Source organism: Choloepus didactylus (genome assembly GCF_015220235.1).
Source record: "Choloepus didactylus isolate mChoDid1 chromosome 11 unlocalized genomic scaffold, mChoDid1.pri SUPER_11_unloc3, whole genome shotgun sequence".
NCBI classification, from domain to species: Eukaryota; Metazoa; Chordata; class Mammalia; order Pilosa; family Megalonychidae; genus Choloepus; species Choloepus didactylus.
In genome coordinates, this window is record NW_023637580.1 from 18,577 (window position 1) to 45,278 (window position 26,702).

The window sequence follows — 26,702 nt, forward strand, 5'->3', positions numbered from 1 at the left end:
TATCAATGTTAAATTTCTTGAATTTGGTAACTGCACCTAAGGTTATTACATAAGTGAATGTTCTTGTTCAAATGAAATGTACATGGAAGTATCATGTGTTTAAGGAGTGTGATGCGGGCAGCTTGCTCTCAGGTGTTCAGAAAATAGATAGACAAATAGATAAAAGATAGAATGATACGGCAGAGGTGGCAAAATCTGGGGGAGGCGGGGGCATGTTGGAGTTCTCCGTATGGGGTTTGTGGTATTTTTTGCAACTGTCTTGTAAGTTTGAAAGTATTGCAAAATAAAAAGTTTAAAAAATTTTAAAAAGATAATAAAGTCCCTTCTATTAAAAAAAAAAAAAAAAAAAGATTGAATCAGCGATCAAAAACCTCCCAACACTTCCCATATGGAGGAGCAAGCAAGGACAGGGAAATTGGAAATGTTTCTCCAAAACCATTCCCTGAGAGGCAGTGGAGTGGGAATCCTCTATGCTCTGAGATATGAGGAGTTTGTTAATAAACATTCTCCTTCCAAACATTATTGATTTTTTCATCTTTTCCCAATGACAGTATACATATCAAACTTTAGCAAACTGGCTTTTCAATTATAAATTTGGAATTGGTGAGTTAGTACAACTAATGTGGTCATATTACTTGTAAATGAACGATCGCTATTTTTCTACGTGAAAGTAGAATGATATTTAAGAGGAGGTAATCGTAGGCAGGTTATCTTTAGAAGTTTCTTCAATCCCCCAAATTTTGTACAATAAAGACTGAAAGAATAAAAACAAAAACAAACAAACAAAAAAACCTCCCAACAAAGAAAAGCCCAGGACCAGATGGCTTCACAGGTGAATTTTACCAATTATTACAAGAAGAATTAATATCAATCCTGCTCAAATGCTTCCAAAAAACTGAAAAGGAGGAAACACTACCCAACTCATTCTATGAGGCCAACATCATTGTAATATGAAAGCCAGATAAAGATACTACAAGTGAAGAAAATTTCAGACCCATATCTCTAACGAATATAGATGCAAAAATCCTCAAAATACTAGTAAATCGAATGCAACAACACATTAAAAGAATTATACACAGCGATCAAGTGGGTTTTAGTCCAGGCATGCAAGGGTGGTTCAACATCAGAAAATCAATTATCATAATACACCTTAAGATACTGAAACGGAAAAACCACATGCTCATCTGGATTCATGCAGAAAATGTATTTGACAAAATCCATCGTCCTTTCTTGATAGAAGCACTTCGAAAGGTAGGAATCAAAGGAAACTTCCTCAACAGGATAAAAGGCATATATGAAAAAGTAACAGCTAACATCATACTCAACAGTGAGAGACCGAAAGCTTCCCCTCTTAGATCAGAAACAAGACAGGGATGTCCACCGTCACCACCGTTATTCAACTTTGTGCTAGGAGTTCTAGCTACAGCAATTGGGCAAGAAAAAGAAACAAAAGGCAAGAAAGCTATAAAAACTTTATTTGCAGACAAGATCATGCATTTAGTCATGAAAAAACTACAACAACAAGATTGTGCATTAAGTTATGAAAAAACTACGACAAAGCTACTAAAGCTAATAAATCAGTTCAGCAAAGTGGCAGGATACAAGACCAATGTGTAATTTTCTTCTCTTGTAGTGTCTTTATTCTGGCTAGAAAATCCCTATGAAACCATCTGATCCTGGGATTTTTTTTTGTTGGGAGACTTTTGATGACGGATTCAATCTTTTTACTTGTAATTGGTCTGTGAAGTCATCTATTTCTTCTAAAGTCAATATCAGCTGTTCATGCATTTCTAGGAATTTGCCCAGTTCATCTAGGTTGTTTAATTTGTTGGCATAGAGTTGTTCATAGTATCCTTTTATGATCCTTTTTATTTCTGTGTGTTCAGTAATACTGTCCCCCTCACATTTCTTATTTATTTGGATCTTCTCTCTTTTCTCTGTTATTGACATTCCCAAACACCAATTTTGGTTTTGTTAATTCTATTGTCTTTTTATTCTCATTTATTTCTGCTCTAGTCTTTGTTTTTCCTTTCATTCTGCTGGCTTTGGGATTAGTTTGCTGTTGTTTTTCTAATTCCTTCAGGTGTGCAATTAGGTCTTTAATTTTAGCTCTTTCTTTTTTAATGTAAACCTTTAGGGCTATCAATTTCCCTCTTAGCCCTGCCTTCACCGCATCACATAAAGTTTTAAAATGTTGTGTTTTCACTTTCATTCATCACAAGATATTTACTGATTTCCTTTGTAATTTCTTCTTTGACCCACTGATCGTTCTCTGCCAGTTATTGATTTCCAGCTTCATTACAATATAGTCAGAGAAAGTGCTTTGTATAATTTCAATCTGTTTGAATTTATGAGACTTGTTTTGTGACCCCAACATGTGGTGTATCTTGGAGAATGATCCATGAGCACTTAAGAAGAATGTGGGAGTGTGCATAGCCCCCTCTTGGGCAGCCCCGCCACGGCCCGCACCGGGTCCCGCGGACAGGGGCGCGATTTACCTCCGGCCGTAGCCCACCCAGATGACAACAGCCCCCCTACCCCCACCCCCTCCAAGCCATCTAATTCAATATTTACAAGAAACTCCCCTGCTTGGTTTTAAAATCGCTGGCCACACAAGGAACAATTTATTTCTCACTTCAGTACAGAAGGAAAACCCAGGCTTGTACTTGCAGAAGAAAAATCTAGGCTTGTGCTTTATTCTTTAAAAATACACATGTAAATAAATACAAATTAAGGATAAACCGCTTATCATCTGCGCGCCCCCCACCCCACCACCAAAGTAGGCGCCCCTCTTTCCTCCTGTTGCACACAATTAAAGCCAATTTTGCAAGGGCTCCGGGCCCCCGCGCCTGTCGGGGCGGCCCCCGCAGCTGCGGCCCTGTAACTTTAAACCTGGCCTGAGCTCATCGTTTTGGCGCGGGCCAAACGGAGACAGGGGGCGGGCCTTGCGCGCCCGGGTCTGGGACCACCTTACTGCCCACCCGGCTCCCCGCCCTCACTGGGAGAGATATATGCTGATGCCTCAACGAAAGGTCTTAACTGCAAAGTTGGCTCTCCCGGAGGTCGGTCTCCCCGCGGCTGCCCGCGAAGGAGGACGGGACTCCCGCCGCGCTGGGGCGTTTGCTCCCCGCTTTCCAGTCCCCCCTCTCCCGCTCCTCCAGGCGAGGACCCGGGGCTGCCGAGCTTTTCCTCTCCCCCGATCCCCCCCAAAGAAAAACTAGCTGCTGGGCCCCCAAAAGATCGACTCAATGGGAGAGATGCTGAAGGTACCACTTTTGCTCTGCGTTTTGGGAAGCGCGTCGCTCTGGGTGCTGGCAGGAGCCAGCACTATCCGACCTGAAGATGGTGTGGTGACCCCAGGTGTGGAAGATGGCACCGTGTCCCCAGGTGTGGAAGATGGCGCCGTGTCCCCAGGTGTGGAAGACGGCGCCGTGTCCCCAGGTGTGGAAAATGGCGCCGTGTCCCCAGGTTTGGAAGATAACTTGGTGACTCCAAGTGCCAGTGAACAGCCCGATAAGTCTGCTGGCTTGACAACTCAGGGACTGACAACTACAAAGAGTGTGACAGTCATTCACGTCACGGATCGGACACCTCTAGAAAGCACAGAAGAAAGTCAGAAGACCACAGCCTCAAATGTGGGAACTGGTCACTCTGATGGTTTGACAACAGTAACCCTGGTTGGAATCATAGTTGGGGTCTCACTAGCCACTGCCTTCATCGGTGGAGTCATCTACATGGTTGTGCGAAAAACGTCAGGAAGATACATGCCCTAAAGGGCTAAAGGGTTGTGCCCTTCTGCCAACATGTTTTACAAAGAGAGTTTCCTATTTCAACCTGTCCCTGAGCCTTTCTGAGGATATGGCCTTTGGAAACGCTGCCCACTCCTGCTGAAAATCCACGGTGATTCCTCTACTTGCCAAAGTGACCAAAGGAAGGAATTCCCAAGACTTGCTCCTCTAAGAATTTGCCTTTTGAAACTCTTTTAATATAAATTTTGTAAAGAGGATTTTTAAATGCATAGAAAATGGAGAAAAATTATATAAAGGGATTTGTAACTAAGACAGTATAATTCCATCCATGTTAGAAACTGTAATTGCGTCTTCGTTCTAAACATTCCCTGTAATTGTTAAAATGAAAAGGAATCTTGAAATATTTATACTGATGGGAGTATTTGCGTCCCATGCTGTGTCAGTAAATGGCACAAGCATTTTGCAATTTCTGATCTGCTGAAATATACACATTCTGGTCTAGTTTGTGTCTGTTTTTAAAGTCCTGTGAATAATCAAGCAGAAAATCTAAACTTGAGTAATATGTCATGAGCAGCAGCCTTTAGCTGTTCCAGATAAATAATTTCAAAGGCATCCATTTTAATTCATAAACAGGAAGTATCTATATTTTGGGGAAGGCATTTTGTTTCACACAAACAAGGACACCAGACAGCCTCCCAGGTCCACTTTACCACCTTCTTCAGCAACAATTTGATGACTCAAAGATTTCCTAGCTGCCTCCTTTATGGGATCCTGAGCTAAGGGATGGACTGCTCTTCCCTATGACAAAAAATCTCCAGATTGCTGCATTCTTGATGCCGAAGAGGCTCCTGGATGCCCAATTGTGCTAGAGGCTCAAGTGTTATAACATATTCTTTTCGCCTCAAAGGAAAGATAGGGAAGGGAAAATAAGTTTGTACAATACTGATTTTAAGAAAGTAGCTAGATTTAAAGATTCAATTTTTAAAAAGATATTCCCAATCTTTATGACCTCCCACACATTTCTGTGGGATCATATTGAAAAGTTCTGAAGAAGGAAGCTCGCAGCTCCAACTCAGCCCATCTCTTCCCGAAGGTCAACTGAAATCTTTTTCCTAAACAGAAAGTTTTCATGCTGAGCAGATGCACTGTTGTGATTGTGGTTGTACAGTTCTGATGTCCTCTAAACCCGTACGAGTTCCTAAAACAGGAAAAGTAAACTGTCAGTCGGAAGCACAGCCTGCTCCTCCCCATTTTTTTTTTTTTCAGTAATGTGTGGGATATTGTTTTAAACAGTGGGCCCTTGGTTTACCCAAATCCTGCTGGTCCACCAGCCAAGGTTCCATATTTGAAAATCAGCTGATCAAGAGAAGGGCTTAAATCTTCTTCAGTTTCATCATTCAGATTCCCAAATGGGAGTTAGAAATAATACCCATTTCTTCTTTCTTGTCCTTTCCTTTCTTTCCCCTCACTGTGAAAAATAATAATCCATCCCAAGTCATACACTGGACCCCAATGCCTGCTGAGACAGGACTATGGGTTTCTTTGTCATGACTGTGTTGGTATTCAATGCAGTGTAGACATGTTTTCAAATAAAAGAGATGATTGGGTACAAAAAAAAAAAAAAAGGAAGAATGTGTATCATGCTGTCTGGGGGGTGCGAAGTTCTGTACATGCCTATTAGGAATAGCTCATTCATCACATTATTCGGGTTCTCTGTTTCCTTACTGAACCTCAGTCTCAAGGTTCTATTGATGAGAGTGGTGAACTGAAGTCTCCAGCTATTATTGTAGAGACATCTATTTCTCTGTTCAATTTGGCAATGTTTCCTTCATGTATTTGGGGGCACAATGGTTAGGTTCATACATATTTATGATTCCTATTTCTTCTTGGTGGGCTGCCCCTTTTATTAGTATATATAGTGTCCTTCTTTATCTTTTATAACAGTTTTGCATTAAAGTCTATTTTGTCTATATTAGTATATCTCAGCTCTTTTTTGTTACTATTTGCATGGAATAGGGGTGATATCATCAACATGGTGACATAAACAGCTACTGAAAACCTCCCTCCAGAGATTCAATGGGAAAAAAAAGGACAGTTCTCAATTACTGAGAACTCTGGAGGAAGATACAGACTGGAGAAGGACCCTACAAATGCCGAGTTGAACAAAGAGAAAAAATATCAGGTAGGAATCTTCAGTCCTGGACCAGCTGGTTGTTTCCCCCATCCCTCAGATGGTCTCACATAGCATGGGAAGGGCACAGAAACAGCAGCCTGGATCCTCCCAATAGGGACATAGACTATAAAATCTCTCACAGCAGTGAGACAAACCCCCAATTCAAAACCCATGGGACCGAGAAGCACATTTCAAGAACCAGGTCAGTGAGGGACAAGAGTCTGAGAAAATGTACATACAGACTGTATTTCCAGCCCGGGGCCTAAAAAGCCCTTCCCCTACCAGAGGGAAACAGCAGTGGGCAGCTGTTTCCTTGCCTGGAGGACACCTGAAAAACTGGGAGTCCTCTGCTGCGGTCACAGTTGACTCGTCTGGGGGGGGTGGCGGCCGGTTGCTAAATCCTAGGCTCTCGGGATTGCTCGGAGGGTACCGGCGGCGGGGGCTCTTTCCCGGAGGTGAGGGCGAGGCGGGGGACTGGGCCCGGTCCCCGGCGGTGGCGTGCAAGGTGTGGAGGGCGGCGAGAAGGAACAGGCGGGACACGTCTCTTTGAGGGTGAAGAAGCCAAGAGAGTTTATTAGGGGAGAGTACAAGCTTATATCGGGCGGTTTAGAGGGCGGGGTAGCTGTAGAGGTTAAAGGCTTGGATTGGTTCTGAGAGGGCGTGGAGGTTGATTGAAAAGGGGCGGGAGTTGCTCCGGTAACGAAGAGGGTGGAGGGTGCGGGTAAGGCACGGGGGGGGGGGGGTTTCTCCAGCAAGCCCTCCCCAACGGTTGTACTTTGGGGTGAGGAAATGGGGCCTGCATTCGGCTCCACTTTCTCAGGCCCGGGGGGCCGTGGAGGGCGCTACCACCCGTGCCCCACTACCTTTCCTAGGGGCTGATCAGTTCCCCTGGCCCAGGCCCGCCAAGTCGGAACTCGATAACAGTGTCCCGCATTTCCCCCTTCTTTTCTAATTAGAGGAAGAAGCTTACCGGAGAGATCCGCCAAGGGATGAGGGAAAGGGGAGGTGGGGGAAGGGATAGGGGTAGATGGTAGTTAGAGAGGCTGGAGCTCGACGTTGGTGCGGCGCCCGGGCGTTCGAGAGGGGCCTCGCTGCTTGCGGGATGGACGAGGGTGGCGACGCTGCGGAGGGTCAGCTTCTTCAGTGGAGGCAAGTTGTTGATACTGGACTTGCACAAATGATGAAAAGACAGCATTGGCTTGGTTCTTAGCAAGCTGGACAATTCTGCGGATAATGCAGGGCCCTAGGGTGAGAGCTAGAATAATCATTAGTAGGGGGCCGATGAGAGGGAGGAGGTATGGGAGGAGGGGGGTAAAGATGTGGGACCAATAGTTGGTGGTTTCACGGTTTCTTTTGCGTTGTTCTAGTCCCTCTCGGACCTTTTTTAGGCTGTCTTCGGCGAGACCTGTGGAATTGGCATATACACAGCACTCTTCTCCTAGGGCGGCGCAAAGGCCTCCTTCTTTGAGGAGGAGAAGGTCGAGACCTCGGCGGTTTTGGAGCACGACCTCAGAGAGGGAATTGACAGAATTTTTAAGATGGGAAATAGCGTCTTGTAGGTGACGAATGTCCTCGTCAACAGCCGCCCGGAGGTGAGTTAGGGCGGAGCCTTGACTGGCTAATGCAGCAATTCCGGTGCCAGCGCCTGCAAGACCTAGGAGGGAGGTAATTATGAGGGCGGTGATGGGTTCTCGCTTTTGCAGAGTGGCAGGAACTGCAGTTTTTTTTAGGCGGAGGAAGAAGTCTTCCTCGCTGTGGTATAGGACCCTAGGGATAAGGACAATTAGGAGGCAAGTTTCATTAGTTGTATTGAGGGTCTGCACATTAAGGCAGGGGGTAAGTCCTGTAGAGGAGCAGAGCCATTGGGAGGAGTTGTGAGGAATAAGAAACTTGGCAGAGCTGCTGGGAGATGAGTAGTTGGCACAAGCTGTGAGGTTGGGAGAGTTACTTGAGCGAGGGCGGATGCACTGTCCTGTAAAGGAGACTGAATGAAAGGTTAGGGGGACGGCAGAGGTATTCCAATTGCATTCCGAGGGGCTATTCTCTGTATTTTCTGAAAAGGAAAGGTTGGAGGCGACGGGCTCATACAGGGAGGAGGAGGTGCAGAGGCAAAGCCAGCAGGAGGAGGTAAGATTGGGGTTGGAGGAATTCACTGAGGTGAAGGCTGCTTGGATAAGGCCGAGGAGGGGAGAGGAGTAACGAGAGGGGGGCAGAAAAGGTTGGGGTGGTGGGGTTGGCGATGCGCTGTTTGTAGCTGAGGTGCGGTTTCCGGATGCGCTGCTTGTACTTGAGGTGCAGCTGGAGGGCTGTGGATTAAGGGGGTTAAGGACTTGGTTGGGACCTATGCCAGAGGGTGTTTTTAATGCAGTATTTTGGCATGGTTGGCTTGTTGCGGTCGCAGTTGACTCGTCTGGGGGGGGGTGGCGGCCGGTTGCTAAATCCTAGGCTCTCGGGATTGCTCGGAGGGTACCGGCGGCGGGGGCTCTTTCCCGGAGGCGAGGGCGAGGCGGGGGACTGGGCCCGGTCCCCGGCGGTGGCGTGCAAGGTGTGGAGGGCGGCGAGAAGGAACAGGCGGGACACGTCTCTTTTAGGGTGAAGAAGCCAAGAGAGTTTATTAGGGGAGAGTACAAGCTTATATCGGGCGGTTTAGAGGGCAGGGTGGCTGTGGGGGTTAAAGGCTTGGATTGGTTCTGAGAGGGCGCGGAGGTTGATTGAAAAGGGGCGGGAGTTGCTCCGGTAACGAAGAGGGTGGAGGGTGCGGGTAAGGCACGGGGGGGGGGGGTTTTCTCCGGCAAGCCCTCCCCAACGGTTGTACTTTGGGGTGAGGAAATGGGGCCTGCATTCGGCTCCACTTTCTCAGGCCCGGGGGGCCGTGGAGGGCGCTACCACCCGTGCCCCACTACCTTTCCTAGGGGCTGATCAGTTCCCCTGGCCCAGGCCCGCCAAGTCGGAACTCGATAACAGTGTCCCGCACTCTGCCACAAATAAAACAGGGGGCACAGCCCCACATGGAGCCAGATCTTGGCTGGCAAAATGAGGGCACAGGAATCCCACAGTTTCAGCACCACCTGTTCAGACACAGCCTATGCTCAGAGGCAGAACAGCTTCTGAAGACAGTTAAGTTACCAAAAAGCAGCATCTCCTGGACAGACCGGAAAGCGCAAGGGAATCAAAGGGCTTTTAAAAGACTCTACAGACCCTGTCTTAGCACCACTGGAGCTGCTCTACATCCCCTGCATGGAAAACTGGCCCTGTTTTCACTGAGAAATATGGGTGAACCAACTGTTAAAGCACAGCCCTAAAAAAAACCCAGGTCTTCCTGGCCAGAGAAAAACAGAACTCTGGGAGCAAGCAGACTTGTTTTTACCACACACAGACACCTTGCTGATGGGCCCAGTGCCTAACCCCAATCCCTGAGGCAGGTTGCTGTGGGCACTTGGTTTTGCGGGGAGACAGTGGGGGTAGAGCCAACATGAAAACTGGCCAGTGAGAGATGAACAGATACAGAACACAGCAATCCAACAACAAAACCCTAGGCAAAAGAGAAAATGACCTCCAGAATAAACTAATCAAGAAAATGAGATGCCTAGACACCAGCAAAATATCACACATGATGCCAGGATGCATGAACATATGGCCCAGTCAAAGGAACAAACTAACTCCTCAACTGAGATACAGGAGCTGAAACAACTAAGTAAAGATCTTCAGACAAATCTTTTACATGAAATCAACAAGTTAAAATAAAATGTGGCAAAAGAGATGAAGGATATAAACAAGACACAGAGTAACCATAAGAAGAAACTGAAAGCTTCTGAAACAAAAAACAAACGGCAGAACTTACAGGAATGAAAGGCACAACAGAAGAGATGAGAAACCCAATGGAGACATACACAACAGCAGATTTGAAGAGGCAGAATAGATCCAAATAGACCTACTCCAAGACAAATCAGATTCTCAAATGTCAAAGACAAAGAGAATTCTCGAAGCAGCAAGAGAAAAGCAATCCATCACATACAGGGGAAGCCTGACAAGACTAAGTGTGGATCTCTCAGCAGAAACTGTGGAGGCGAGAAGACAGTCATATGACATATTTAAGATACTGAAAAACTGCCAACCAAGAATTCTATATCTGGCAAAACTGTCCTTCAAAAATGAGGGAGAGTATATTTACAGATAAACAGACACTAAGAGAATGTGTGAACAAGAGACCTGTTCTATAAGAAGTACTATTTGCGTGGAATATCTTTTTTCAACCTTTCACTTTCAATGTCTTTGGGTCTAAGGTGAGTCTCTTGCAGACAGCATATAGCTGGATCATGCTTTCTTCTACATTCTGCCAATCTTCATCTTTTGATTAGAGAGTTTAATCAATTAACATTCAGTGTTATTACTGGAAAGATAGTGATTACCTAAGCAATTTTATCATTTGGTTTTTATACATCCTATTTTGTCACTGTTTTTTTCCTTTTAGTTACCTTTACTCATAATCTTCATTTGTTCACACTACTCCAAGTCATACTCTCTTGCTTTTCACTTTCAACCTGCAGAACTTCCTTTAGTATTTCTGGTAGGGCAGATCTCTTGATAACGAACTCTCTGCTTCTGTTTATCTAAGAAGATTTTAAACTCTCCCTTGGTTTTGAAGGATAGTTTTGCTGGATAAAGAATTTGGGGCTGGCAGTTTTGCCTCTTTCAGTACCACTGAAACAGAGCATAACACTGCCTTCTCACCTCCACAGTGTCTGCTGAATAGTCAGTACTTAGTCTTATGTTGTTTCCCTTATATGTGGTTAATCACTTCTCCCTGCTTTCAGAACTTTCTCCTCTCTTCAGCATTTGACATTCTGATCAGAATGTCTTGGAGTGGGTTTATTTGAATTTATTCTCTTTGGAGTTTGTTGGGCACCTTTGATTTGCATGTTTATATCATTCAGAAAGGTTGGGATGTTTTCCCCAACAATGTCTTCGAATACTCTTCCTAGCCCTTTACTCTTCTCTTCACCTGCTGGAACACCAATGATTCTTTTATTTGTGCACTTCATGTTGTCCACCATTTCCTGAAGATCCATTTCAAATTTTTCCATTTTTTTCACCATTCGTTCTTTGTGCTTTTGCAATCCATTGCCTGCCACTGAGTTCGCTAATTTGTTCCTGTAGCTCTTCAAATCTGCTGTTACGTGTCTCAAGAATATTTTTAATTTGATCAACAGTATCTTTTATTTCCATAAAATACACTATTTTTTAAAAAATTTACTCTTGAAAATTCTTTATGCTCTGCTAGGGTTTTCTTCACGTCCTTTATATACTAAGCCATGACACTGATGTTTGCATGTACTTCTCTGATTAATTGCTCCAAGTTGTGTCTTCTCTTTTTAATTTGGATGTTTGAGTTATCCATATCTTCTGGTTTGATCATATGCTGTATAATTTTCTGTTATTTTTGGTCTCTTGGCATTTGCTTATCTTGATAAGGTTCTTCTAGGATAAGGATTATTTGAACATTTATCTACAATATGGCAGAGCTACAGCTTGGTGGAGTGCACCTTCCCTGACCTACCAGCAGATGGCCTCCTTGAGCCACCTCTTACCCTCAAACCAGTTCTCTCCCAACTTTGTCTATGCACTGAGTGTGGGTCCAAACCATGTGGGAGTCCAATCAGTGTACCAAATTTCTGTGTGTCCTGGGGACTGCCAGCCCTGTGGCTGAGAACATGCCCCGCGCAGTTTGGCAGGGAGTCTACTCCAGGACACAGTGGTCCTGGCTGTTCCTAGGGCTGCGGGTGGAGTACTCTGGGGCTGCAGAGCTGTGCATCTCACCTTAAAACTCAAATGTCACACAGTCCCTGTCTTCCATGTGTCCACAAGTCCCTGGAACTGGGGAAGGGCTCCTGGCTCTTCTGTGCAGCACCCTTATTACTAGGCTGTGCACACTGAGGGCTTCTGTGGAGAAGAGTGGATGCCATTACAATCCCACTGAATCCCGAATTCCGTTAAGGAAGTCTTTGGCCATGGGGCTGTGAACGGTCGTCTCCCCAGCCAAATGAAAATACGGCTGCATGGGGTGTGGAAAGCTGCCCCCTTCCACGCTGGTCTGCTTGCTCCAACTGCCAGTCCCTGACATGTCGACTTTTTGCCGCAGGTCTGTGTAGGGTTATCACCTGAGCCAAGTGCTGAGGAGGGTGCCTGGTGCATGCAAGGCTGTTCCCCTCCAGGTTGTCAGCCAGCTCCAATCACCCATTCCCCTGCAGCATTCCAGGCTGAATGCTCACTGATTTTAAATGCAGTCTGTTGGCTTTTCCACATACACATTCACTATGGGGGCAGAAATTCCTGTCCAGCCGGTGAAACCCTGGAACTGCTGTTCTAGAGCACTTTGTCTTTTACCTAGTGTTTTTCATGGATAAGAATTTTGCTCTGTCTCTCTAATCCACCATCTTCATATTTGTCTTAATATCCTTTTCCTCTTTTGCCATATTTTCCTTCATCTCCTTGTATTGATTTAGGAGATTTGTTTGAACTTTGATAAGTTGTTCCAAATTCTGTGTGTCCTGATATAACTATGCAAATGTCCTGTGTTCTGTGTGTCCTGATATAATGTCCTGTGTTCTGTGTGTCCTGATATAAATGTCCTGTGTTCTGTGTGTCCTGATATAATGTCCTGTGTTCTGTGTCGTGACATAAATATGCAAATGTCCTAAAATATGCAAATGTCCTAAAATAAGTTTTAATTTATTTCCTTTACTTGGCCATACCTTCCTGTTTCTTAGTATAGCTTGTGGTTTTTTGCTGATGTCTAGATACCTGATTACCTTGATGAGTTACCTCTGAAGGTCAATTTTTCTGTCTTGTCTAGGGATTTATTGCTGATGGGCTTTGTGTTAAGAGTTGTCTTTGACGCTTTGTCCATCTTATTCTGGTCCTGTAGACTAGTTCATGTTTAACTGATAGGATCTTTTCAGCTCTTCTTCATCTGATTCTTGCCCTGGATATGTGGCACAATTTTTATGACTGTACTTTTTGTAAACTTGTTTCACCTCCAGGAGAAAGCTTCCTTTCCTCAGTGCCTTCTCTGGGAGTCTTGATCTGTACTGTTTGTTTTTCCCTCTATCTTTTTTTTACACTCCTTTCATTGTCTCTAGTTGCTTTTTCTGAGGGGCAAATTCTGGGAAGAGGGTCACCGCAGAAAGGACTTTCCCACATCAGTATTTCTCAGCCAATACAGGGCCAAGGACCCATGAAGCAGGTGCTGACCAGCTCTAAAGAGCCCTGGGGAGGGGGACCAGAAGGGGTGCCAAAAGCCTCCTTGACAGCTCCCCAAATTGAGAATTCCAGGCCTACCTAGCAAATGCAGACCCCCACCCTCCCGCTGCTAACTGTCCCCCACAGCCCTGAGACACATATTTAAATCTCCACACTCTCTACCTTTGTCCCTGGTGGGGTTGAAACAATGGCTGCTGCCACTCTTGTCCAGAACAGAGTGAAACACTAGCTCAGAGCTGGGACACAGCAATCTGAATCTGCTAATCAAAAGCCGTGATCAGTGATTGGCCATGCCCACTCGTTTTGGGGGAAGAGGATTCCTACGTCCCTTTCTGCCACCAGTGAGCCAGCCAGGGACTGGACCCCACAAAGGTCTGCCATGAGACTGGGGATGGGTGCCACAAGCTGCTGTTCTTCCCTGGATGCTGTAACATGTTTTTCTGGTCTCATGAGTTTCAAAATCACTGTTTCAGACAGTTCCTCCCAATTTAATAGTTTCCTCCCTGGAAGAACTGAGTCCTGGAGCTCTCTACTCTGCCAATCCCAGGCTTAACTCCTACTATTTTTTAGTTGCTTTTTCTTTGATTTCAGCATTCACTTTGGCTGTGCTCCAGATTTCTGAGAAAATTGGTTCTGACAGTTTTTGCTTGATTTTCGATGTTTCTTGGGGAGATTTGGAGCTTTTTACTCTGCACTCTTCCTAACCTCAGTCCCCAGAATTTTAATATATATAAATAAATTTAGTTTTCTAAAAACTTCACTATGTAGCCCTTATTTTACCTCAGAATGTGAGAAAACAATAAAAACTTCATTCTAGAATGGCACTGGTCTATGAATGAGTATCAGGGAACCATCATTCCATGTCCCTTACAATATGAAACACCACCTCAAGTGATGCGACTTTACCTGTGACTCTGGCCCTCAGTGCTACTTCTTCCCTATCTTTAATCTGGACTTCACTTGGAATTTATTTACAGAACATTCCCCTAACAGTTATTTTTATATATAACAGTTATATTTAAATTAACAGTCACATGAATTTTCCAAGACATATTTATTATATCATATAAGGTTTACAATGCAAGTCATTTCTACTTGTTAATTACAGGATTAAAAGTGCTAAAACACAGCCAAAGATGGGACAATCTGAGCTTTAGTAAGGATATTAATTGCAATGGATTGAAAGTCATCAAATATGTTAAAGTCCCTGAATTAATAAAGACACTAAAAATAATTAATGAACACTTCTTGAGGATGACAGCAAATAAATTCAATATCTTTAAACCTGTTAAACACAGAAAAAGAATCAAGCAGTCTGAAATTTACCACTAGGAGACACATAATAGTTGAGGGGAGGCATCTCAGTAATCTTGCTAAGTGAAAAGGAAATTAAAGAATCAGAATATCACCACTGTTCAATTGCTACTGAATTAATGAATCTAGGTATTAAGCATCAACAGTTGATAACATCGCAAAAAGAAAGACAACAAGATATGTTGTAGCTTCTAATGGAAGAATACAAACTCCCCAACATTCTTGCCAATATAATTGAAATTACACTTGATCAAACCTCTAGGCCAGATGCCAATTTGCAGGAAATACAGAATTCATCATAAGTATACAGTCTGTTAAAAACAAACTGAGGAAGACTCTAGGTCAAAGGGCTCTCATTCTTCAGTAGAAAACTTGTAAGGAAAAGAAAGGTATGAAGGAGAAACCTTTAGATTAAAAGATATTGAAGACAAATCAAATATTTAAAAAGGCAGCAAGACTACACTCCAGTGTATAGGGATAGGCATATGGGTGATAAAACTATAATGAAAGACAAGGAAGTAAGAGAGTAAAAGGGATCACAGGGTAAAGCCTTGAGGGTAAGGAAGACAGATGGGATGGGATGGGGTACATGGAGGGCTTCCAGGAGAGCTGACATGGTTCTATTTCTTGACCTGGGTGGTGCTTACAAGAGTGTTCACGTTAAAATAACTCTAAACTATTCATGTATGGGTTTTTGTGTGTATTTTTCTGCATTTGTGTTTTACTTTATAATAGAAGAGGACACGTATGCCACTTCCACACTGCAAGAAGACTGACCTGCTTCCTCAGCCCTCCTCCTGACCACCTTTACGGCTCTGAACACACTGTGGTACACCTGTTTGTTTACTTTCCTGTCAGTCTCATTATACACTGTCTACTCTTAGAACTTAAAGACAATACTTTATAAGCAATACTTTATAATACTTTATAAGCAAGGCAACTCATAATGTTTGGGAAATGAATCAATGACACTGTGAGCAACAACTGCCATTTAACTTTTAACTATATCTTTTTTTTAAATTTTATTTTGAAATAAATTCAAAGTTATAGGAACAGTTGCAAAAACAATACAAACCCCATACACAGAATTCCAGCATATCCTCACCCCCTTCCCCCGATACCCTGATCCACCAACTTTAACATGTTGTCACACCACCATTTCTCTTTCCCTCCCTCTCTCCCTTCCTCCCTCTCTATCATCCATCATCTACTGCTCTGTCTTGTGAACATATGAGAGCAAGCCTCACACATCCTTGAACAAACACTGTAATTCACATATACAATTCCCATGAACAAGAACATTCTTTTACACAATCTCATTAAGCGCAGCTAAGAAGTTTAAGAAATTCAACATTAATACAAAGCTTACATTCTATATTTCCTTTTTTTTCTTTTTTTTTTTTCCTTATGTTTCAACTGTGTCCTCTGAGCCTCCTGTCCGCCATCGTCAGATCCCATCCAGGATCAACCTTGGCATTTAATTGTCATCTATTTAGACTGTCTTTTCTTTTCAATTGTGGAAACATATATACAGCCTAAATCTTCCCATTCCACCCCCTCCCTAGCATTCCATTAGTGGGATTAATCACATTTAGAATGCTGTAAAGCTATCACCTTCCCACCATCCATTACTAGAAATTTCCCTTCACCTCAAACAGCAACCCTACACTCATTTCTTAATTCCCCATTGCTCCTTCCCCCACTTTTCATAATCCATACTCTACTTTTCATCTCTATGGTCATATTCTCTGATAATTTCTTTGTGTTTACTGTGGGGCTTAAAATTAATCTCTTAAATCCATAACAATCTTGTTTTTCTTTCATACCAACTTAACTTCAATAGGACACATAAATTATGTTCCTATACTCCTCTATTCCCCCACCTTTATATACTTCTTGTCAAAAATTACATATTTTACATTGAGTCCAAAACCACTGATCTGTCATTAGAGTTTGTGTATTTTATATCATGTAGGAAGTAAATAGTGGAGTTACAAATCAAAAATTATTGACTTCTATCTGTATTCTATTGTGGTCAGAGAATATGCTTTGAATATATTCAATTTTTTTTTTTTTAATTTATTGAGGCTTGTTTTATGTCCCAGCATATGGTCAATTCTGGAGAAAGATCTGTGATCACTAGAGAAAAATGTGTGTCCTGGTGATTTGGGATGTAAAGTTCTATATATGTCTGTTAAAATTCTCTATATCTCTCTCTCCTTTCTTTGTTTCTCTGTCAGTAGGGCTCCCTTTAGTATCTCAAGTAGGGCAGGTCTCTTGTTAGCAAATTCTCCCAGCATTTGTTTGTCTGTGAAGAATTTAAGCTCTCCCTCAAATTTGAAGGAGAGTTTTGCTGGATAAAGTATTCTTGGTTGGAAATTTTTCTCTCTCAGAATTTTACATATGTCATGCCACTGCCTTCTCGCCTCCATGGTGGCTGCTGAGCAGTCACAACTTAGTCTTATGTTGTTTCCCTTGTATGCGGTGAATTGCTTTTTCTTGCTGCTTACAGAACTTGCTCCTTCTCTTCAGTATTTGACAGTCTGATCAGAATATGTTTTGGAGTGGGTTTATTTGGATTTATTCTATTTGGAATTCGCTGGGCATTTATGCTTTGTGTATTTATGTTGTGTAGAAAGTTTGGGAAGTTTTTCCCAATAATTTCTTTGAATACTCTTTCTAGACCTTTACCCTTCTCTTCCCCTTCTGGGACACCAATGAGTCTTAACTTTGGAGGTTTTATTTTATCTATCATATCCCTGAGATCCATTTTGATTTTTTTGATCTTTTTCACCATTCTTTCTTTTGTTCTTTCATTTTCTGTTCTGTGGACCTCTAGGACACTGGGTCGTTGTTCAACTTCCTCTAATCTTGCATTATGAGTATGCAAAGTCTTTTTAATTTGGCCAACAGTTTCTTTTATCTCCATAAGATCTATTTTTTTAACTTACTCTTGCAATTAATTCTTTATGCTCTTCTAGGGTTTTCTTTATATCCTTTATATCCTGTGCCATGTTCTTCTTCATGTCCTTTATATCCTGTGCCATGCTCTCGTTCTTTGATTGTAGTCCTTTGATTAATTGCGCCAAGTACACTGTCTCTTCTGATATTTTGATTTGGGTGTTTGGGATTGGGTTCTCCATATGTCTGGTTTTATCAAATGCTTTAAGATTTTCTGTTGCTTTTGGCCTCTTGGCATTTGCTTTGCTTGATAGCTGTGATCTTCCAGGACCTCTGCTGAGGGAAGGCTGTGCCATGTCACAAGTGTGCGCCATCCCTCAAGGGAAGCCCTGGGCCACCGGGACATGCAGGGGCGCTCCCAGCCTGATGCAAAAACGGCTGAATGGGGCTTCTCAACACCCCCCTTTTGGCACAGCTTCGCCTTCCCAGCTCCGGGACAACCAGCTGTGTAGGCACCCAAGGCCACTGTCCACGGCCGATATTGTGGTGTGTGCAGTGCCGTGGGATATACTCCCCATCACACTGGGTTTCCTGGTGCGGCTCTGGGCTGTGGGCACGGCCCCGGGGCAGGAGTGTCTCCAGCCTGCCAGGGAGCCAGCTCCAAGCAGCGTGGTTTCTCTCACCTTTTGGCTCTCCCCTCTGGCTCCCTGGCCTGAGGGAATCAGCAGCGGTGCATCCTCCATGCCAGACACTGAGAGGTTGGCACAGCCCGCTCCTGCCGTGCTTCACTGCACGGTTCTCACTGTTGCAACTGCAGCCGCTCCTGGGTTTCTTTTTTTTTAAAAAAAAAAAAAAGAACTAGTCCGTCTCCAAACACCAACCCCTGGTTTCCCCACACCGCAGCACGGTCGCGGGACTTTCAGCCAGCTTACTCACTCGTTTCAGAATGCAGACTCCTGGCTTCACCAAGTGCACGGCCCCTGTGGCTTCAGCAGACCTTGTACAGCTAGTGCATTGCTGAAACTGGTATTCTGGGTCACTTTCTGGCTTTTATCTAGCATTTTTCACGGAGGTGTTTCCCAGCCCTGTCTCACCTGGCCGCCATCTTAGGTTCTCCTTAACTATATCTTCAACCCACAACTTCTAATCTTTCTTACAGGCTACACCCCCTACCCCACCCCCCACCACAAACACTTTCCCCAAATCAAGGGAGGGAGCTACATTCATCTTCTTTCATGCTTTCACCACCACCATGATTTGCATTGTCCTCTCAAACAGAACTGTCATCTACTTTAGCATCCCTGATGATGACATGCACCAGCTTCCTAGATCTGACTCTTGGTCAAGTCAAGTCTCCTTCCTGGACATATGTTTCCTCATTTGCAAACTGAAGACCTTGGTCAAGATTCTCTCCAAGGTCTCTCCCAACTTTGAGAGTCCATGATCCTAAGTCAGGGTCTCACCTGGGATCCATCAACCATGCAGGAGCCCATTTATAAAACTCAATGGGTCCTTGAAACTGAATGGGGGAAAAATACCTTGTTATTTTCATTAACTGCTAACTGAAATTTAGCATTTCCTTCAACTCTGAATGTAGGCAGCCACAGCATTATTAGTGATCTGTGGCTGTCACCAATAGAAATCACAGATATTTTCTCATCACATTACAGATGCTTTAGACCTCAAAATATTGTTTATTCTCATCACTACTTTTAAATGACTGTGGTTATTAGACCAGCCACACATTCAAAATAATTACCTTATTATTTATATTACCTTATGAAAAAGCAATGTTTTGAATGTAGCTTACAAGGGGTGACAGCGTGATTGTGAAAACCTTGTGGATCACACTCCCTTTATCTAGGATGGATGAGTAGAAAAATGGGGACAAAAACTAAATGAAAAATAGGGTGGGATGGAGGATGATTTGTGTGTTCTTTTTTACTTTTGTTTTTTATTCTTATTCCGATTCTTTCTGATGTAAGGAAAATGTTCAAAAATAGATTGGTGTGATGAAAGCATAACTATATAATGTTACTGTGAACAGCTGATTGTACACCATGGATAACTGTATGGTATGTGAATATATTTCAATAAAACTGAATTTAAATAAAAAAAAGCAATGTTTTGGTAAAGGATTGTGGTGATGGTAGCACAACATTGTGCATGCAATTTGCACTGCAGTATATGTCTCAATGTGATTAAAAGGAAGAAATGTTAGATCATATATATGGTATCGGAATACATTTTTTTTAAAAAATCCATATAACTACAATACACAAACAGTGAACCCTAAGTCAAACCCTGGACTACAGTTAATAATGTAATTACAAAAATGTGCTTTCATTTATTCCGGCAAAGGAGAAGCTAAGCCTACTTACAATTATGCCTGAGAGTTACCCCTAGAGAACCTCTTTTGTTGCTCAGATGTGGCCTCTCTCTCTCAACCAATTCCGCAAATAAACTCACTACACTCTCCCCTAAATGGGACATGACTCCCCAGGGTGTACGTCTCCCTGGGAACATGGGACAGGACTCCCAGGGATCAGCCTGGTCCTGGCACTGTGGGATTGAGAAAGCCTTCTTGAACAAAAGGGGGAATAGAACTGAAACAAAGTTTCAGGGGCTAAGAAATTTCAAATAGAGTTGCGAGGTCATTCTGGAGGTTATTCTTACGAATTATATAGACATGCCTTTTTAGTTTCTAGTGTATTAGAATAGCTAGATGGAAATGCCTAAATCTGTTGAACTATAATCCAGTAGACTTGATTCTTGATGATGACTGTATAACTATATAGTTTTTATTGTATGACCACGTGACTGTGAAAACCTTGTGACTAACACCCCCTTTATCCAGAGCATGGGCAGATGAGTAATAAAGAGAAAAAAGTCTATAAATAATGGGGGGGGGATTAAGGATGATAAGGGGTATGGGATATTTTGGATATTCTTTTTTCTTTTTTTAACTTCTTTATTTTGGAGTAATGAAAATGTTCTAACATTGATTGTGGCGATGAATGCACAACTATATGATGATACTGTAAGCAAATGATTGTATACTTTGGATGGATTATATGGTATGTTAATATATCTCAAAATTGCATTAAAAAAAAAAAGATTGGCATGGAAAAAAATGTGACTTCATCCATTATAACAAATGTCCCACACCAATACAAGGTGTTGGTGTAGTGGTTATATATGGAAATCCTGTATTTAGGCAAGATTGTTCTGTAGACCCACAACTTCTCCTATAAAGAAAATGAACAAAAAAAAAAAACCAGCTACAACACATTCCTCTGTAATACAGATCATTATTAATCAAGATTGTGCACAATTATCCAAATTAAACAAAAATCTCTGTCAGTTTGCTAACTGATATTTTGTGATTTTGATGGATAAAGACAAATGAGCATTCTGTGGTTTCAATGCCTACCAGTCATGCTTTTTCTTTGTTTTTTCTTTTTTTTGTTTTCAGTGATTGTAAGATTCCTGGTAAAGTAAACAGATGTGAAACACCACAATACCATATATGTCATCTGAGTCTATAGATAGATAATTTTCATTTTCAGAAGAGAGACTCGTTTTATGGCTTTCTTTTACAGTACATACTCTTGGGCCTATAATGAATGTCTGGAGATATATATAGGGCAGAAATGCTAACAGTCATCACCATCAGTGATTATTTACAGACTGGAAGAAGCTATCAGGATATGGGAAGGTGGACACAAAGATGCTTGACCTAAACAGCCAGACAACTATGTCCCAAATGGAATGGACATTAAAGCAGTCTGTATGTCAATATAGTATCTGGTAAAACAAGCACAGATTTGCATTAAAGATGAATGATTTGAAAATCAAGACCTTAAAGGAAGCTGCTGGTAAAAAAAAGGGAAAATGAACATACATCTGAAAATCTCAAAATCAAAAGGAGATTAAAGGTCCTCAAGGCTTATGTTTATCTGATACTGACATGAACTGCTGTCACAGTTTTCCAAAATAGATGAGAAAACTCCCTACCCATATAACAATTTACTAGGTTTTTCAACAACTCTGTAGTCAGAAAGTTCCTTTTTTAAATTACTTTTTTATTGTAGAACATAACACACATATACAGAAATCATAACTTTCCAAGTGCAATTTAACAAGCAGTTAGCAAATTTCAAAGAATATTATAGGTTACAGCTCCACATTTTCAGTTATTTCCTTAATAAAAAATACAACATATATACAAAAAGGTAATATCTTTCAAAGTATGATTTAACAAGTAGTTATAGAGGAAATTTCCAAAGTTGTTATGAGTTATAGTACCATAGTTTCAGGTATTTCCTTATTATGAAATATACCATATACAAAAAAAGTGATAGCTTTCAAATTACAATATAACAAGTAGCTACAGAACAAATTTCAAAGGATGCTAGGGTATTACAGTTTCACCATTTCAATTTTTTCCTTCTAGCTATTCTAATACCCTAGGAACTAAGAAAAAGAAAATTATATAAAGATAAAATATTCACAATTCTTTGTTAAATTCCATCTTGTCTATTGCTACTCCTTCATCTAGCTTAATCATTTTCCGATCTTCAGGGATGTCTAGGCAGTGACCACCCTAACTTGTTCATGTTGAAAAGGGGTGTCAACTTTATGAGAAAAGGGGACACATCTAGTTGATGTTCTTGAAGAGGCTAATGCCTCTGGGTTTTGGGATTTAGTTGGCATAGGAGTTCTCTGAAGGATTTAAGTTTCTGAAGGATAAACTAAGAGAGTGAAACTTTTATAGATTCTCAGATAGGGATCCGGATATTCTTTAAGGTTTTCAGGACTACTGTTGACTTGGACCTATAATACTGTGGTCATATGGCATATCTAGGTGAAGCGTGCATAGGAGTAACCTCCAGTACAGCCTCTTAACTCTCTTTGAATACTCTTAGCTACTAAAACCTTATTTTGTTGCCTTTCTATTCTCCCTTTTGGCCCAAAAGGCATTCTCAATCCCCTGATGACCTCAGGGTGATTCCTGGAATCTGTGTCCCACGTCGCCAGGAAAACTCGTTCATCTGGGGGTCCTGTCCCCTGTTGGAAAAGTTCCTTTTCTTAAGTCAAATTTCCTTTCTCAATACCTTCCAACTAAAGGACTTTCTTTTGCTTTCATATCATTTCACATGAGAGCCTTTCAGTTATTTTAAGGCAGTTATGATCTTTGGTTTGCTTCACAGTCTACCTTTTAAGTCTCCTCAATTTCCTATTAAGTCTTCATTTTCTCAATGTTCTTCTTAGAATGTGGATGCAATACTTCAGATACAATGCTCCCATTCATCCCCAAAGGGAGCAGGATGAGGATCACACGATATGATCTCACATTATGTCAACCACAATTTGTAGTTGGTTAGATTAGATTAGAAATCTATAGTGGTTTATTTCCTTAGCAATTTTAGTCTCTGACTTTCATTTCAAAATCCTGAATGAGATTTTGTCTTTTTCTTATATATGATCTACGTTTCTTGGCAGTTAGGGAGGCTGGAAACCACATTTAATGAAGAAAATTTAAGGCATTATGACTGTTCAACTCTAGAAGAGCTGACACGGGAAGAGGGAACAGATGCTAATGCTCCAGGGCAAAATTCCCAAACATATTTGACAACGGCCCTTTAAAAAGTAGAACCAAAGACCTGACAGCCCTTGTGGTCTACTCATCTGAAGATACGGGTAAGGTGCAGAAGGTAGGAGAATGATGAGAAAACTTCTGACCTGAACAAGCCCCCAAACCCTTCCACACTTGGCTCCCAGAAAGTTGGCAGCCAGGTTTACACCCTCCAGGCAGAAGACTGGGGGACTCTTCCTTGATCGGCAGGACCATAGCAAAAGGGCCCAGCCACTGACAAGCACTACCCCACACTGGTATCTGAGGAACACTCTAACAAAAAAGATAGAGACCAAAGCAAAGTGACAGAAGATCCATATACAATGCAGGCACAAGAAATCTCAAATACAAAAACAAGGCTATCAATTACAAGATAAGAGGTAAGAGAGCATGACATCCATGAAACAGGAATAGGATGCTATTTAAAGGGAAAATTTGGAGAACAAAAAATGAATTCTTGGAAATTAAAAATATAACTGAAAGAGAAGAGTAGGAAGATAAAATTGAGGAAATATACAACAGAACAAAAAGCAAAAGGAAAAATGAGACAAGAAAGCTAGACTGGTCCTGGAGGTCATTCATCAAAAAAAAAAAAAAAAAAAAAAAAGGGAACTCTGGAAGGAACAAATTTTTTATTAATTGAGAGGGAGAAATCATCAAATATATAATACAAGAAATTTCCCCATATCTGATAGATAGTTCACTGAGGACCTACCACAATAAATTTTAAAAGTCCTGTGCCAAGGAACACCAGCAACATCAGAACCAAGCTCTGGGTCACCAGTTACATTGTTCTCTGTGGAATAATGTGTGATGGAGTTGAATTATATGGTGACCCTGTATGTACCACTCCCTGTGAATGTTTTTATAGTTTAATTCTGTACATATCTTTCTTTTTCCATTTTTTAAACTTACTTATCAAACAATTTAAAAATAAAAACAATTTCAAACAAAACAAAAACAAAGGAACAAGAAAAACAAGAAACCTAAAATAACAACATTGCTTCCAACATGTTCCTACCATACCCCAAGAAAATTAATAAACCATAACCAAAGGAATAAGAAAAATAACCTAAAATAACTACATTGCTTCCAACATCTTCCTACCATAACCCCCCAAATTAACAACCTATAGTCATTCCTGAGAATTCCCATAACATTAAGATTACCATCCATAATTTATCTGTCCTTATTACATTATCGTTCCTCCTTTACTAGCTGCTGTCTATTGCTAGGTGCCCTACATTCTACAAGATAAAACATTTATTTTGCATTTTTCAGAGTTCACATTAGTGGTAACAGACAATATCTCTCTTTTTCTGCCTGGCTTATTTCACTCAGCATTATGTCTTCAAGATTCATCCACGTTGTCATAAGTTTCACGACCTTGTTCTTTCTTACTGCCGCACAGTATTCCATCATGTGCGTACACCACATGTTGTTTACCCATTCATATGCTGAAGGACATCTGGACTGATTCCATCTCTTGGCAATTATGAATAATTCTGCTATGGACATCGGTGTACAAATATACATTGTGTCACTGCTTTCAGATCTTCCAGGTATAAACCAGGAGTGAAATTGTTGGATCAAAGGATAACTCGGTATCTAGTTTTCCAAGGAAATGACAGACTTTTCCAGAGTGGGTGTACCATTACACAGTCCCACCAGCAATGAATAAGAGTTCCCATTTCTCCACATCCTCTCCAGCATTTGTAATTTCCTACTTGTTTAATGGCAGCAATTTTAATTGGTGTGAGATGATATATCATTGTGGTCTTAATCTGCACCTCCCTAATAGCTAGTGAAGATGAACATTTTTTCATGTGTTTTTTGGCCATTTGTATTTGTTTACAGAGAAATATCTTTTTATATCTGTTCTAGTATGCTAATGCTGCTGGAATGCAAAACACCAGAAACGGGTTGGCTTTTATAAAAGGGGGTTTATTTGGTTATACAGTTACAGTCTTAAGGCCATGAAGTGTCCAAGGTAATGCATCAACAATTAGGTACCTTCACTAGAGGATGGCCAATGGTGTCTGGAAAACTCTGTTAACTGGGAAGGCACGTGACTGGTGTCTGTTCCAAAGTTGTGGTTTCAAAATGGCTTTCTCCCAGGACATTCCTCTCTAGGCTGCAGTTCCTCAAAAATGTCACTCTTAGTTGTTCTTGAGGTGTTTGTCCTCTCTTAGTTTCTCTGGAGCAAGAGTCCATGTTCAACAGCTGTCTTCAAACTCTCTCATCTGCAGCTAATCTCTCAGCTTCTGTGCATTCTTCAAAATGTCCCTTTTGGCTGTAGCAAGCTCGCTCCTTCTGTCTGAGCTTATACAGTGCTCTAGCAAATTAATCAAGGCCCATGCTGAATGGGCATGGTCACACCTCCATGGAAACTATCCAATCAGAGTCATCACCCACAGTTGGGTGGGTAGCATCTCCATGGAAACACTCAAAGAATTACAATCTAATCAACACTGATACATCTGCCCACTCAAGATTACATCAAAGATAATGGCATTTGGGGGCACATAATATATTCAAACAGGCACAGTATTTTTTGCTAATTTTATAATTGGGCTGTTTGTATTATTGTTTTTGAGTTTTAGGATTTCTTTATATATGGAAGATATCAGTCTTTTCTCAGATAGATGGCTTCCAAATATTTTCTCCCACTGAGTTGGCTGCCTTGTCACCTTTTTGACAAATTCCTTTGAGGTGCAGAAGCTTTTTAATTTTGAGAAGTTCCCATTTAACTATTTTTTCTTTTGTTGCTTCTGCTTTGGGGGTAAGGTCTAAGAAGCTACCTCTTAAAACATGTCTTGAAGATGTTTCCCTACACTATCTTCTAGGAGTTTTAAGGTACTGTCTCTTATATTAAGGTCTTTAATCCACTTTGAGTTAATTTTTGTGTAGGGTGTGAGGTAGGGGTCTTCTTTCATTCTTTTGGATATGGATATCCAGCTCTCTCAGACCCATTTGTTGAAGAGACTACTATGTCCCAGTTCAGTGGTTCTGGGGGCATTATCACAGATCATTCGACCATAGATCTGAGGGTCTATCTCTGAATTCTCAATTCGATTCCACTGATAAATGTCTATTTTTGTGCCAGTACCATGCTGTTTTAACTACTGTGGCTTTATAAGCTTCAAAGTGAAGAACTTTTAAGTCCACCCACTTCATTTTTCTTTTTTACAATGCCTTTAGCATTTTGAGGCATCTTTCCCTTCCAAATAAATTTGATAACTAGCTTTTCCAAGTCCGCAAAGTAGGCTGTTAGAATTTTGATTGCAATTGCATTGAATCTGTAGATAAGTTTGGGTAGAATTGACTTCTTAATGACATTTAGCATTCCTATCCATGGACAAAGAATATTTTTCCATCTTTTTAGATCCCCTTCTATTTCTTTTAGTAAACTTATGTAATACTCTATGTATAGGTCTTTTACATCCTTGGTTAAGTTTATTCCTAGGTACTTGATTTTGTAGTTGCTATTGAGAATGGAATCTTTTTCCTGAGTGTCTCTTCAGTTAGGTCATTTCTGGTGTATAGGAACATTACTGACTTATGTGCACTAATTTATGTCCTGCTACTTTGCTAAATTTGCTGATTAGCTCAAGTAGCTGTATTGTCCATTTCTCAGGGTTTTCCAAATATAAGATCATATCATCTG

The 26,702-nt window shown here is 41.6% G+C and overlaps 1 protein-coding gene across 2 annotated transcripts; it reads left to right on the forward strand.

Moving 5' to 3' along the window:
• The first annotated feature begins 3,257 nt into the window (after positions 1-3,257).
• Positions 3,258-3,773, forward strand: LOC119524659 (podoplanin-like). Of its 2 annotated transcripts, none has more exons than XM_037823354.1 (2): positions 3,258-3,414; positions 3,469-3,773. In XM_037823354.1, the coding sequence occupies exons 1-2, from the start codon at positions 3,258-3,260 to the stop codon at positions 3,771-3,773; spliced, it is 462 nt and encodes a 153-aa protein (XP_037679282.1). The 2 variants fall into 2 exon arrangements, with proteins under 2 accessions (XP_037679282.1, XP_037679283.1); XM_037823355.1 differs by having other exon boundaries at positions 3,258-3,360; positions 3,442-3,773.
• Positions 3,774-26,702: the final 22,929 nt, after the last annotated feature.